Below are 16,173 nucleotides of genomic sequence, written 5' to 3' on the forward strand. Positions count from 1 at the left end.
TCTCATTTTTTGTTTCTTATCAAGTTTGCATTTCTATTTTCGATTCTCTTAACTTCCTTCAAACTCCAAATTTCTTTTTTTTTAATTGCAATTTCTAAATCTGAAAAACATAAATTAAAATTTAAACTCACAATATCTAAATTCTCATAGATGTGAATTTTGTATAATTTCAAAATATTGTGGTAGTTTTGGGTTGGATTTAAGATTATTTTTTGGTAGATATAATTGAAATTGAGATGAAATTTATTTGTTTCAACTTATAATTTAAAAAATTTATTTCTGAAAATCCAAGTTATTCAAAAATAGTAAACTTTTCATCATATAAAGTTTTAAATTAGCCCAATACATGTCTTATTTTGTGCATATATATATTTATATAAATTATTTTTAAAAAAATTCATTGAACCGGAGTTGAACCGATCTGACCGATTGAACCTTAATCCGAACATTTCACCGGTTCAATTAACGGTCCGAATTTTAAAACATTGCTCTGACCTTATAACCTCTAGCTTAAGTTGTTGTTGGGATAGATTGGTCCCTCCACTTTAATTTTGAGACACTCTGTCATTTCTCAAAGTTTTGTTAGTGAGCTAACTTGGTACTAAATTTGGAGGATCCAAATTAGTCCAATGATAGTAGTTTTCAGACGGTATTGTTCCAAATTAAATTCCAAGGACCAGAAGTGTTCACAAAATGTTTGTTCTGTTCATAGTGCCTATTTTTGGCCTATTTTAGAAATACAAAATTCATCGAAAATGATGGCCTGTTTGGCACTTGAGATTTTTGAAAATTTATCTAAAATTTTACTGTAGATTATTGTAGAAATTAAAAAACTTTTTTTCCTTTTCATTTTCTTTCGTTCTTTTTTTTTTTTTTTTTTTTTTCTTTCTTTTTTCTTTTCTTTCCTCCCTTCCCGCTTCTTCTCCCTTCCCCTCCCCTGTTCCCTCTCCCGAAGCTGCCAATGAAGCAGCAAAAGAAAACTTGCATTTTTTCTCTCCCCATCTCCTGTCCGCCACCCCTCTTCTCCCCTTCCCCCTCCCCCTTCCCTTGACCTTCGCTGCTTCACCTGCAGGCACCTGAGTTTTGCAGGAACAGAAACTTTTTTTTTTTCCCAATTTTCCCTCTCCCTCTCCTCCCCTTTCCTCTCCTCTTGCCGGCAGATGAAGCAGCAACAGAATTTTATTTTATTTTTTTGCAATTTTCCCTCTACCCCTCTCCTCCCCTTCCCCCGCCACCTTGTTGTACCACACTCTCATCTTCAATGGGGTTTGTTCTTTATTTTGGGAGAGTATGCCAATATGATCTTAATGAGGTGCGAGGCTTTGCATCTGACATTCGTTGGGCTTCCGTCTTCGGGAGCCTGCGTCCCGGCCTTTTTGTGAAATAAACCCCTCCAGCCGAAAACTAGTGGTAGGTGGTCCCACGGAGCTTTCGGAAAAGGGTAGCCTAGGCCCTAGTGTGTAAGCACAGCAATGAACCGTGGCGAACCCTCAGACGACCTATCTAAGACTGGGGAGGAGATCCTCGGTAGTGGGTGAAGCAGCAACAGATTTTTTTTTTTTTTTTTGCAATTTTCCCTCTCCCCCCGCCACCCTCACCCTCCCCCGGTGCGATCTGGTCTCGATACCAGATCGGCCAAAAGAGAGGGGGAAGAGTGGTGGGGGAGGAGTGGGGAGAGGGAAGGGAGAAAAAAAAAGGGGAGGATCAAAATTGGCCCAAGGGGAGTATGGCGGGAGGAAGAGGGGAGAGGGAGAAAGGGAAAAAAAAAGAAAAAAGAAGATCGGCGCCGGAAAAGGTGATCGGCGCCGGAACTGGTGCCGGAGGTGGTGATCGGCGATGGAGGTGGTGGTGGATTGGGGGCTAATTGATCAGAATATAGACGAAAAAAAAAAAGGTCAGACAACTATGATTCTGACATTGGATCTGTATAAATCTATAGGTGTCGGGCTGTGACACACCAATTTTTTACTTTTAAAGTTGTCAGGTACGGGCTGTTCAATTTTCTGTCTTCTGATTCAATTGTTAAGAAGCCGCAGAGTTTTTGTATTTATGAGATGTCGACTAATAAGTGGTGCTTCTTAGTTGGTGGAATCTCACCTTAGTATCCAGTTGTTTAAATTTGTTTAATGGATTAATTAAATTAGTTTAACTAAAATTGATGTATTTAGCATAACTTAAGTATAGATATTAGTGTTATTATTTTAATACAATTTACTTTATTATGCAAATTAGTTGATAATTAGTTTATGTTATTTAGTAAACAATTATTTGAATTAGTTTAGTCGATTAATTAGTTGAATTAATTGTGGAATTAGTTAAATTTAAGAGGTTCGATTAAATGAATTTAGATGTATTTGGCGAGGTTAGTTTATGTTATTTAGTATATGTTATTAGTTTAATTAGTTTAAATGAATTTCGATTAAATGAATTTAAATGAATTAGTTTAATGTTTAGGGTTTTAGGGTTTTAGGGTTTAGTGTTTAGGGTTTGGGGTTTGATCTTTTGCATGATGCAACATGTCACAAATTGGAATTGATAATTACTAATCATATCACAATTTCAGCCTTTCGATATTTTCTTGAGAATAAAATGAGAAATTATAAATGAAAGAGGAAAATTCAAAATTAAAAGAATATGGATACTAGATAATTGTATTTCAAGTCAAGTGATTTGAATATTTTTTAATCATTTAAGGAAAAGATAGAATTCTACAGTTTCTCTTTTTCAATTTCAATCATTAAGATATCAATTTTTGTGAAAAAAGAAGAAAATTTAAAGAAACAATAAAGTGACAAAGAAAATATAATACCACAAAAAAGGAACAAAAAAATGCCAGAGAAAGAAGAGTTAATAATAGTATAGGTATAATTGTGTCCAATGCAAGATAAAGCGAGACAAAAAAATTGTTAGGAGCTACCGTGAAAAATGATATATATTTTAAGAAATTTAATTACGACGCCTGGATTTGCTTGGATTGTAAGTTATTTGGGATATTTTTACTGTAACACTTTTTGTGATGTGATGTATATGAGATAAAAAGGTAATTGGGAAGATAAAAAGGTGTATTGAAAATTGTAATGATGTTGTAAACAAATAAAATTGAAGAAATAATGCTCAATCCAAAATATTATAAAAATTTTTGTCAAGATGCCTTGACCCAAAAAAATTTTTTTTTTCACCTTTTGCGTGTTTGTAAAAGTTGAATGTCAAATGTGTTTTTTATTTTTATTTTTCTATACCGATTCAAATTTTGACTCATACTTATAGCAAAAGTTACAAGCACCATTCTCATTGATCTAAACTAAAATAAGCCCAGCTAGTAATTTTGTTTACTTTTCCTATTTGCCTCTTTTTTTTCCTGTGTATAATTTCCGGCTACCCCGTTTCCTGAATCAGCAGCAACATATGCAACTTGAGTTGGAATCCGTCAATACTTAGTTATGCTATAATAATATTGAACTCTGCAAGGGTACATACTAGATTCAATTCCATGCCAATTTTGACACTTTCTTTGTCAAATTTTTTATTTTGGTTGACCTTTATCAGATTATATAGTGCCCTATTCAAATTAATCTTCATGCAACACAACTTTTCGGGTCTCTCTCTTTCTCAACCAAAACACAAAATGGATATCTTTGGTTTGGGATGCTTTGATGGGCGCCGGGCTGTGACAACTTAAAAAAAAAAATAAAGTGGTGTCAGTGTGTCAGGTGCCGGGCTGTGTCAGCCCGGCACCCATAGATTTATACAACCACCATGCCAGAACCGTAGTTGTCTGACCTTTTTTTTTTACGTCTATATTCTGATCAATTAGCCTGGATTGGGGTGGGAGAGGAAGAAGAAGAAAAGGGGAAGGGGATTTTTTTTTTGTGTTTTGGGTATTTTGAAGTGTGTAGATAAGTTTTTTAGATTACTGTAGTTAAGAGGAAGTTTTTTGTGTATTAGATATTTTGGAGTGTGTAGGTTAAAAAATTTGATAAGTTTTTTTGGAATTCTTGTCGCAAAAGTTGTTAAAAACAAATTTGTCCAAAAACTGTTCCAATATATTAACCCTCCCACTCTAAAATACTCGCAAGTTTTAGAAAGAAAACGAAAAAAAAAAGGATTAATCTTTCCTACACTGACGGTGTATACACTATCAGCGTTAAATGAACGACAATTATGCAAAATTTGAATTTGAAATTTAACTTTTGTACACGTGTCATGAATCCAACAATGATAGTGTATATACTGTCAGTATAAGAAAAATTTACTCAAAAAAAAAATAAAAGTTTGAGTATCGTGGTGGGCGACAAGAGAGGGGGAAAGGAGTGTTTTGGGTAAGGATATTTTGAACAAACATATAATGTTTTTCTAAAATAATTATAATAAGTTACAAAAAAAAGTTGCAAACAATACTCAAAAGAATATACTATCTAAGTGGATCCTCAATTTGCAACGTGTGCATGGTCCACTTTCGAATTATTTATTGACATGTTTGTGTTCAATTTTGCTAGAGCCACTGAATTGTAAGGCCATATTACAAGTAATAATGTAGTAAACAAATGGAGAATATAAATAAATTTAAAACTTGTGGTTTATTAATTATTTTTCTTTAAATTTATCAATTTAGTATTGGTGTCAAGTTTTATTATGTAAAGATAATTTAAGTGTTTGATCTGGTTGGAGAAAGAAACAATGTCACTATTATTTTATGCTGCTTAGTAACTTGTTGCTTCAATGGATTATCATTCTACTTACATATCTAGGCAAATTCACAAAATTATACTTAGGAACAGATTTTTGTTCAACCATAAAACTCAACTATGGCCTATGAGAATAAATGAGCCTTAAGATACATGTTAACTATGTCAATCAAGATTATGCTTTTTAAGTTAAATGTGCATGTATTCAATAGTATTAGGCGAACTAATATTATTTTAACCTTATGATTCCATAATCTGATCCTATTTTCTTCAAACGATCATATGTAGGATCCAGATCTTACATACTATAGTCCATCTACACTAAAATTTAACACAAAATGAAAAAGAGAAAAAGAAAAATTTTGAAAAAGAGTAATAGAAAGATTTGGAATTCATAAGTAGGGTGTAACCTTTTGGTAGATTTGTGAATAGCACATCGGTTAACTATTCATAAATTACAGAAAAAAAATTATTTTGTAGGCAATTCATGAAATTACCCTTAGCGTACATATTAGCACTCGTATGCACACATAACTTGATTTAGATTTTCACATTTGAATCCTTATACTATATAAGAATGAGTTTAGGATAAATATATTCTTTGGATTTCAACAGTAAGGGTAGGGCTATTTTGGGAATGTAAGAGTTTGAAGTGCAATTGGAATATTGAATACAAGTCATTATAACTAATTTAGTTTTGTTGTAATTACTTAGATGTCCTTTTAGACATTTAAAGCTAGGGGTGAGATTGAACATTGGGTATAACTAAATTCAGCTTGTGTTTTAGTGAAATAACATAAAAGCCCTTCTAATCATTTAATTGTATTAACATCAAAGTCTCTTAATTTCCTAAAGCATTTCTCATCAGTTATCTGCAAACTTATGATATATAGATATTAAGACACAATTAATGCCAATTAGTAGAGAAGTTTGCTTTCTTGGCCGTTACCCCCATCTGTTCATATTCATTTCATTTACTTACAACTTTCTTTCACCACAATCATGTAGCCTATTAAATTTGGATATTGCTATATTAGCTATTTCTCTTCCCCATTTTGCAACACTTTTCTCAATAAGTATATTTTCTTTATCCAATCTACTTTTTGCTTGTAAGAAATCTCAATAGGTATGTTTTCTTTAACCAATCTACTTTTTGGTTGTAAGAAATCTGTAATCTTGAAGGTTGTATGTGTGATGATTTTTTAGTATTATAATTCAATTGTCCATATTAGATAGGCATGATAGGGAGGAGATCACATTTGTTAATTATTATTTGTGGTTTAAAGTAAGTTTATCATTATAAATTTTTTCATATGCAGATTGCATCTACTTTTGTTGTTTTAACTATTAGTTATGATAATTTTCAAATTGTTTGTTATTTTATTGATGATTCCATTTAGGCAATTTTTTCACTTCATTTGACTTGCTAATAGGTTTCACTGTCTACTTAAAACTATTTGGCTGCAAATCTAAAGTATGTACTTCATTACTTTTAATTGTTTTCTTGAATTGAGTGGTCTAAGATGTTTTAGTACTTTATTTGACGTGGTTATTCCTCTAAATTAGCATTTTAGTTGTTGTATAAAAAACTGATGTTTAGTGATTGTAATCCCTATCTAGAAGGAGATGCTTTACTATATGTTCTAAATCATACAATAAATCATAATTGATGGATTGGTGAATGTGGAGATTTCATGATGATATGTCCTTGGAATAAGCACTTCTTTTTACACTATTTCGGAAACCTAAGGACTCAATCGTATGGATATGGAAAATACAGGATTTCCAATCCTAGCAGGAAAGGGATACTCAATTTAAAGTGAGTAAACAGAATTCCATACTCGATCTCATAGATACATATAGAATTTTGCGGAAAGCCGTATTCGATGAAAGTCGTATAAATTCAAGAATTTGGCTTGCAAGAACCGAAATTCCACTAGCAATGATTTTCTTCAAGTATGCTAATTGTTCAAATCTCACTTATATGACAAGATAATGTGGTGGATTGCCCTTATATTAAGATCAAATTCAAACTAAACAATAGATTTTAATATCCATAAAGTGCATGAGCAGATATAAATAGGTCTTTTATTTTATTAGGTTAGATGCAAAATAGTTGATCATATCTTATAATTTTGTTCCTTGCATATTAGTATATTTTTTAACTCAATATATAACTTATAATTTTTCTATTTAATATCATATATTAAAATTGTCATACTTCAATTCTTATACTACAAAATACCAAATAATAATTATTAACCATCTTTAATTATAAGCACTAAACTCCCACGCGTCGCGTGGGCTTTTCCTCCTAGTGTATACTATGTATTTAGCAAAATGCATATTTTTATTAATTAAAGTGCACATTACTATTCAATTAAGTGAAAGTCGGCACAAAGATAATGCGGTCATTTTGCGAGAAATTTATTACCTATTTAGATCTATGAATAGTAACCCAATTATAAATTTTTCATAAATTATACTCTACTTATGAATTTCAATTGTTCCTATTACCTATTTTCCAAATTTTTCAAAAAAAAACCATTTGCTATTTCACTTCTACAATGTGATCTGTATGGGAACCAAAAAATACCATTACAGTATAAGTAAATCTCATTGTGAAAGACCTGTTACTAGATAATTCATGGGTAGAGTCGAGGAGGATGAACTATACAATTTACCAATAATATTGATTAAATGAAGTAAAGGCTCTGATAGGTTGCATTTTAGTGGGTATTTTGGACATTATTGCATAATTAATTGACTAAATATTTTCGTTAATTGGGTGGATTCTACTGATATTTTGTTTTGGTGCTAATTGCAGGAATGGTTGCTGAAAAGTGCTTAAATTCAACTTTTAGAAGATTCATCGGACGTGGGGCCCGATTGAGAAGCTGAAGAGACTTAATTGTAATAGATATAATTTTATTTTATTTTGAGGGAGTCTGGTGGCAATTTTGAACAAGTAACAAATTCCGGCTATTGGGAAGTATTTTTATCTCTCGCGCGGCTTAGGTTAGGGAGAGTTTTTTCTGGTTCCTTTGTTTTGGTTTTCCTTCTGCTCTAAAGAGCATAGAGACGGCCGCAGCTTTGTGGGGAGGAAGGCAGCAGACAATAGCCACTTTTGTTGACTTCGAATGTTGGTGAACTTTCATTAGCTTTGACCGGAATCAAACAATTGAAAAACCTTTCTCGTATGATTTCGTTTGATAGATAGGAGAAGCAAAAGGAGCCATTATTGTTGACTTTGTATTGCCTTTCATCTTTTGGTTGACTTTGGGGATTCCTTGGCTTTTTGATTAGCCTTGACCGAGAAATCAAGCAATTGAAAGTCTTTCTCGTATGCTTGCCTAACGCCAAAAAGAAAGAAAGCATCGATGACCCTTCCCTACCTTGTACGCGCGGCCTGTTCACTAATGGGGAACTAAACCCCTAATTCTAGTCAAGGGGACAACTGACGATTTGGTTTAGCGATTACTGTGAGATCGAATTTATTTTAACTATTTCCTCCATTTATTAATATTTATATATTTTCTGTTTCTAATTGTTATAGCCTTATGTATGATTGATTAGTGCGCAATAATTAATTGTTTATATAGGCTATTTTGCTATATAGGGGTAATTGAATCCGTAATTGTTCGTTATCTCTATTCCAGTAGCAACTGACATAATTGGGTTTGTGTCAGGGGAATATTTGATCTGGCTTGAATAAACCCTCGTAGCGTGTTTGTTAGTCAGGATTGGGCCTTTCTAATTAATAATGCAATCTGGAAATTAAATCCTACGGTCGTACCTAGGGTTGTTTTTGGGTTAGAGAAATAGCTAACGGTCGTACCTTAGCTATCGATAAATTACGGAAGGGTTGGTTGTTTAGCGCGTGCGAGACAACTATAACCAATCTATTAGTAAATGTTGGAATTACCTCTGAATCAATGATCAGTTGCATGAACCATTTCTGAAGTGTACCCTTGGCTAGAGTTTTCTCCTAGTTATTTCTCTTAATCAATTATTTTCTACATTTAATTTGTCTAGTTGGCATTTGATACCAAAACCCCCTATTAATCTTGATTTGAAAAGAAACAAAATATCTTGCTAGTCCCTGAGGAGACGACCCTGCTTACCACTGTCTACTAGTTAGGGGATTCAGTTAAATAATTAATTAGGGTATATCGGATTAAGAAAACTCTTCGGGAACAGGGTGAATCAAGTAACCCATTGCACACCTACAGTCCCTGCTCCAGTACTCGAATTGATTACTGACTGTTCCAGGTGGTAGTTAGGATTTATTTATTTATTTATTATTATTGCACAGGTTCGGCACCTGTCTCCGATGTATAGAAAAGACCTCACCATTTTCGAAGTCACCATAGAAACGATGGAATTCACTATTTTTTTATCTGTCTATTTACTTTGATTTTTTACACTTATAGTGCAGAATACAATTTCTCATTTTTTTTCTTAATTTTGCTAAAAAAAAAAATCGTGGTCGGGAAGGTTATAGCAGCCAAAGCCATTGCGATTTTTATTTTATACATTGGAAAAATTCTTTCTGTGTTTAAAGAATTTCAAAAAGAAAATTTCCGAATAAGTTCCTTTCCAAGCGGAGCTATTAATATTTGGGATAATTATAGAAACCTCCCATAAGGTTTCTGACAATTTCACTAGCATCCTTTAAAGTTTGCAAAATTACACAAACTCTTCCTGAGGTTAAGATTTTGATAACAAAATTAGTCTAATTAGAAAAAGTAACATTAAAAAGAGTACTTTAAGGAGAGAGATAAAACTTTAATTCCATAAATACCTCTTATGCATGTATATAAGATGTATTAGTAAAAGAATAAAAAAAATTAAAAATTAGAAATAATTAATACACACATTTCACCACTCAAAAAGTTCACATTTAATAAATTAGACAACACAAATAGCAACAAAACTACACTAATGATCACAAGATTTAACAAAACAGGCTAGTCATCTCAGACAACCCAAATAGCAACAAAACTATACTAATGATCACAAGATTCAGCAAAACAAATTAGTCATCTCTTTTAGCATGATGTTTGCTATGAGCCTTGTGATTTTGAATGGAAAATTTTTCAAATTTTGCCTTTCTTTTCCCTCCAATTCCTCCATTAAATATATCAATTGATGTTAATTTATAAATACAAGTCATCATTTATCATTAAAGAAATTTTTAACAGTTATTTTTGTTAATTAGTTACTAATAGTTAATTAGTCTTCTAATTACTTAATCATTAGATATTTGTAAAGAAGAATGGAGAGAAAAGAAAGGTAAATTTTGAAAAATTTTCTGTTCAAAATCACAAGAATTATAGCAAACATTATGTTAAAAGAGATGACTAATCTGTTTTGTTGAACCTTGTGACTATTAGTGTAGTTTTGTTGTTTCTTTTATTGTCTAATTTATCAATGTGAACTTTTTTAATGATAAAATGTGTGTGTTAATTGTTTTTAATTTATAATTATTTTTATTCTTTTACTAATATAACTTTATATATATATATATATATATGTATGTATGTATAAGGGGTATTTATGAAATAAAAGTTTCATATCTCTTCTTAAAGTACTTTTTCTAATTGGACTAATTTTGTTATCAAAACCTTAACCTTAGGGGAGGTTTGTGTAATTTTACAAACTTTAGGGGAGGCTAGTGAAATTGTCAGAAATCTCAGGGGAGATTCCTAAAATTATGCCTTAATATTTCTATACCCAATTGGTTGGTTCCATCCTTTTTTTCTTAGAATTTTGATTTATTTTTAATTAGATAAACCTACATTTAATATTTGGATTACATATTTACCATGTTGCCGCTATCAATTAGCAACATTTCCTAAAATCTATTAATTAACAATAGGGCTAATTGTAGTTTGCTCCCTCGCACTTGTAATATTTTACACTCTGAACTTTCAAATTTATCTCATTTAACTCCAATAAATAATAAAATTAGCAAAGTGGAGTAGGCAGGACCCTTGTTATTGTTCATGCATTAATAGAGTACAGAAATTACTGTTTTATTCTTGGAGAGGAGGTAATCTACAGGAGAAAGAAAGACAGAAACTGTTGCAAATTGATGTAAAGGTTATGCACTGAAACAGTGTGATATAAATTGGAGTATTTGGTGACGGATTTGCTTGTTGTTGCGCTAGAAAATGGCCAGTCGTAGTGCGAAGAGGTATTCTACTCCCGGGGACTCTTGTGAGGCACATAGTTCGAAGACGGAGGCTGTTTAGTAGTACGGGTTCCGGTAACAGTGCGGGGCCAATGTTGGGAAGACGTGCGCGGCAGGAAGCGCCCTTCGCACAGATGGGCATTGTGAATGAGGCCTTCGACCCAGACGATGGCATAGCTAGTGATACCGTCCGGCACGATTACATGAAGCTATCGGAGTTGGACCAGGGATCTGGTCATAGATATGGCAACAAGGGCAAAGTGGCCTCCATAAATGTCATGGCTGCCGGGCAAGTCTCCAACAATGGGATGGTTTTCTTATCTTCAGAAACTGAGTGAAAAACTTGCAATTGCTTCTGATCTTGTGTATAACTTTTTGTCTAGAGATGTCGTAGCGAGTGTTGGATATTGTTTCACAGGTCTACAGCATGGAGCTCGAGGGAAGATTGATTCGAATGGGAAAGTTTCCGGTTTTTTTGAGGAAAGATTGACCGAAGGTCTTTAGTTTGTTCTTTCAGCAGAGATTGATCATCCCAGAAAAGATCAACTGAAGTTTGGGCTTGGGATGAGTTGCTGATCAGCCACAGCTTTCCTGGTTTAAAAGAGGATGTCCTCTCACAGGTCTCACTTATACGGTAGAATTATAAAATATTAAAGCCTAAAATTTGGGTATTTGTACGTTTTGCCTTCACTGAAGCAAATTAATTGGTATACAGTATGTTTCAAACCAAGAAATTCACTCAATTCTGTTTAACATTCTCTGCCGTGAAAAGCTATTTAACATGAAATACTCCTTAGAAATCTCGCGCAGTATTCTTGAATTGTCACCCACTCTAATTGAGCAAAATTTTCTGCTAGCTACAACGTTGCTCTTTCGTTGATTCAGCAGTAAAGGCTTTACATTGGGAAATTCCATTCGAATATATACACATCTAAATCACTATCAAGCACAGCAGATCTACAAAAATTTGCCAGCTCAGAACTCTATAAATCAATAGTAAGTTTCCAATTCTCTCTGCTACAATACGCTGTAGTCAGCTGCCGCAATTGCACTGAAGAAATCTTTTCATAATGTAGTGAATCAGTTACCACAATGGGTGGGCAAACTGCCTTTTCTCTTTTGCCTTCTGGAGAAGTGGAGTCAGAAGTCGCTAGATAAGGCAATGCCATCACCAGAAAAGAATAAAGATGGTCAAAGCTTTGAGTTCTTTGGACGCTAAACTAGAGGATATGGCTTGTAAAAGCATTTAAATCTTGTCGGCGTGCAGTTTAAATTTGCCTCAATATTTCACTTGGTTATAACACGATCACCAATAGTCCCCACATGAACATAAACCATTTCTAAAATGGTGAAATCTTTTGGAATCTCTTACCACAATCTCCCGTTCAACAATCTTCGAGATTAATCGTATTGTTGTATGACAATCCATACAAATTCTAAGATTCTTTATCACCTGGATTGTTGCACCGGGAACTGAGTTTAGAATTCCAAAAGCTACAGCTAGCTTCTCACTGTGGACTTGTAATGCCATTCCCTTCTCTTCGTTCTCAACATCATGAAGAACTGATGTTGTATCCGCTACATAGCCAGCTTCCTGCAGCTTCACATATAGTTCTTCCAAGTATGCATATGTCTTCTGATGTTCAGGATGTTCTCTGTCCCCAACTAGAATCACATGAGCTCTACCTTTTAGTTCCACCAGACTGAAACCAGGTGGTTTAGCCAATCCATGACTTTGCATATAAATTCTCATCCTTTTCACATCATCCCACCTACCAGCTTCAGCATAAATGTTTGACAGCGAGACATAATACCCACAGTTGTTTGGGTCTAATTCAAATAGTTTCCTAGCTGCAATCTCCCCAAGCTCCACATTCTTATGCATCCTGCATGCTGCGAGAAGAGAACCCCAAACAACAAAATCGGGCGGAGTCTTCATTTCCCTAATCAAATCATATGCCCTTGAAAGAAAACCAGCACGCCCCAGAAGATCAACCATGCAACTATAGTGCTCCACGCCTGGATCTATGCAAAACCTGTCTTTCATGGCTCTAAACCAAAACCATCCTTCATTTAGAAAGCCAGCATGACTACAAGCAGCTAATACCGACACGAAAGTTATGTAGTTTGGTTTCACCCCCATCTGATTCATCTCATAGAAGACATCGAGAGCTTCTCTGGCTTGTCCATGCATTCCATATCCAGCAATCATGGCAGTCCATGACCTCACATTCCTTTCTTTCATTCGATTGAATGCTTTCCTTGCCATTCCAACCCTCCCACACTTGCAATACATGTCAATGATTGAGGTTCCCACATATATATTATCCTCAAATCTCATCTTAATAACCTGATCATGTATGCACTTGCCCAGCTGGAGCGCTCCAGAATGAGCACAAGCCAGCAACACCGTAGACAAAGTCATAGCATTATGATCAACATCTGTGTCACTCACCATCGAACGAAATGCTTGGATAGCCTCCGTTGAGAACCCAAGTTGTGCATAAACTGCAATTAGCGAATTCCAAGAAACTACATCTTTTTCCTCCATTCCATCAAACACCTTCCGAGAAAATCCAACATTTCCACACTTGGCATAGGCATCAATCAAGGTATTGCCAACACCCAACTCCCCTTCAAAACCCCGTTTTATTGCCAACCCATGAACACTTTCCGTAATACTCTTATGCGAAACACGAGAACACGCAGACAAAACCGAAACCATGGAAACCGAATCAAGATAGCACACCTCCTTCTCCGCTTGGCTGCTCCACATAACGCCACTCTCACCCGCCTCTTCAACCAGGAGCTCCTTAAAAAGCAATAATGCATCATGGGCACGCTCATTTTGCACGTATCCAGTTATCATTGAAGTCCAGGACACCACATTTCTATGGGGAATTTCGTCGAAAACCTTTCGCGCATCATCTAAGTCCCCACATTTGGCATACATGTCAACGAGCGCAGACGAAACAAATATGTCAGCATTGTACCCCAAGATCAACGCTTGTTGGTGGGCTTGTTTGCCTGAAGTAAGATCGCATAAAGCAGAACAAGATTTGATGGAACATGGAAAAGTAGAACGATTGGGCTTGAGGGAGAGTTTCCGCATGGATAAGAAGGCTCGGAGGGCTTCAATGTAGTCGCCATTCCGGGCCAACTCGGCGATGATCGAGTTCCAGGAATAGACATTTGTTCTGTCAACGTACTTGTTGAATAAGGCGGTTGTGAGATTCAAATTGGTTGAATAAAATCTAACTGAAATGGAACGCCATTTTGATAAAAACGTCATTCATTTGCTGCTTCTGTTTTTGTTCTTTTATTTGGCGACTTTGTGCCCGCTGGAGAGATAAGCGACGTCAGACACAGGGGTTTATGAATATGTGAGTTTATTTTTATTTTTTCAAAAAATTGTTTAAAACATTCCTCACATAGTCACATTTGACCAAATAAACTTTTTCGTTCTTCACTTTTAAAATAGTACACTTACATCTCTTACAAAATCAAGTCAATAAAATTTGATCGCAATCTAAGTTTTTGATCATTTTTACCTTGATTCACGTGACACACACATGGTCATTGTTTTAGGAGCAAAAAAGTTGGATTTTATTTGTAATTAAATAAATGAACTGATTTATATTCACTATTGCCTCTAAAAAAGTAGGACATGGCCTGAATCATATTTATTTTTCTCCTAAAATTGTGAAATTTGACATACTCTATATTTATTTTTGTCACTAAAAAAGTGAGATCTGACCTTTTTCTATTTAAAAAAATAATTGTATACGTGTCAAGTGGTGATTTTAGGTTAAAAAGTGATTGAAAACATTGGTAGGGACCAAATTTTATTAATTTGAATTTATAAGAAATGCAAAATTAATATTTTGAAAGTGAGGGATGAAAAAATTCATTTGATGAAATGTAGGAACTTTGGAAGGAATGAATCTACGACGGGCACGGTGAAATATGGGATTAGGTATTGTACTTATGGCCTTTGGTGCAATTGGCGCAAAAACTACTTTTTAGCCTAATCCATTGAGTTAAATCGGTGTATATGAACAAAGTTCGCATGTACTATAAAATTATACGAGTGTAAACTAAATTGTGTGATAAATAAAATTGTACAGCCGTACTTGAAAACCTGTGAATTATTGCTAAATCAAATGCTTGGACTAGCCCTTTTCTTACATTTGCACACATTACACTTTTTTTACATTTGCACACATTGCACTTTTCTTACATTTGCACACTTGCACTTACATTTGTATTTTTATGTTATTTTGCATTCCTCTTACATTTTTCACACTTGCACTCATATTTGGGTCTTCATTTGCATTACCCGTGACCTCTATGAGAGTTTTCCTTATTGGCCATCACAACTCATGTGATTGGGACCAAAAAGCCTCATAAGAGACATTTTAGATTTAGGATTGCATTTTTTTTCATATCCATTAGTCGTGTCCAACATGCAACACATATTTTGGGTAGAAGAATTAGGAAAAGTGGGGCTAAGTCACGCAACTAGCTTTGGCTAGGGTAAGGGAGTGCCTTAGGCTTTGCCTTTGCCTTCTCCCTTATCAAATGTGACCCCCGATCCCTTTCTTTGGTTACGTAGACCTAAAAAGTTCTTTAAAATGGGTTTGTTTACTTTTCTTTCCAAAAAATCACTTTTTGGGTGATTTGGTACACCCTAATTCTATACCAAGTGACGACTCTATTTTCCATTCAAAAAACCCTTTTTGAACTGTTTGTTTGGCCAAACCGTCGCATTTCACAATCCCACGGCCTTTTATTTTCATCTTCACACACGTTCACATACACACTACTTTCACACCTCAAAAAGTGGGGCGCGACAGCTTGGCGACTCCACTGAAACTTCCTAAGTGGGTCCAAGCATTAGATGTACTATCCAAGGCAGGATCGTGGATTATTGCGGAATAAGGTTCTTGTAACACACACAACATTTTAGTGTTACACATATATTACACTATATTTTAGGTCATGCATGTCCTTTCACTTAGGTCACCTTTTTGGTGTTATATACAGTTATACACCATATTTTAGGTTAAATATGCCTTTTCGTTTAAAAATTGTTGGTACAAATATTTTTTATGTTGTTGGCACATATGACCTTTCATCACATTTAATGTGTCATACTTTCAAAAATATTTGTATGTTAAGAATGTCAAATTATCTTTTAACTTCTATTGGAATATCGTCCTTGAATTAAATTCATATTACATTCACATCCAAATTTTAGATTTTGGGGTATCATATTGCAAAGAAAAGAAA

At 34.3% G+C, this 16,173-nt stretch overlaps 1 protein-coding gene across 1 annotated transcript; it reads right to left on the reverse strand.

Moving 5' to 3' along the window:
• Positions 1 to 11,697: 11,697 nt before the first annotated feature.
• Positions 11,698 to 14,173, reverse strand: LOC113752262 (pentatricopeptide repeat-containing protein At3g26782, mitochondrial-like). Its single transcript, XM_027296381.1, has one exon. The coding sequence runs from the start codon at positions 14,171 to 14,173 to the stop codon at positions 12,188 to 12,190; it is 1,986 nt and encodes a 661-aa protein (XP_027152182.1). The 3' UTR covers positions 11,698 to 12,187.
• Between the last annotated feature and the right edge of the window lie 2,000 nt (positions 14,174 to 16,173).

This window comes from Coffea eugenioides, chromosome 11, assembly GCF_003713205.1.
Source record: "Coffea eugenioides isolate CCC68of chromosome 11, Ceug_1.0, whole genome shotgun sequence".
In the NCBI taxonomy this organism is placed as follows: Eukaryota; Viridiplantae; Streptophyta; class Magnoliopsida; order Gentianales; family Rubiaceae; genus Coffea; species Coffea eugenioides.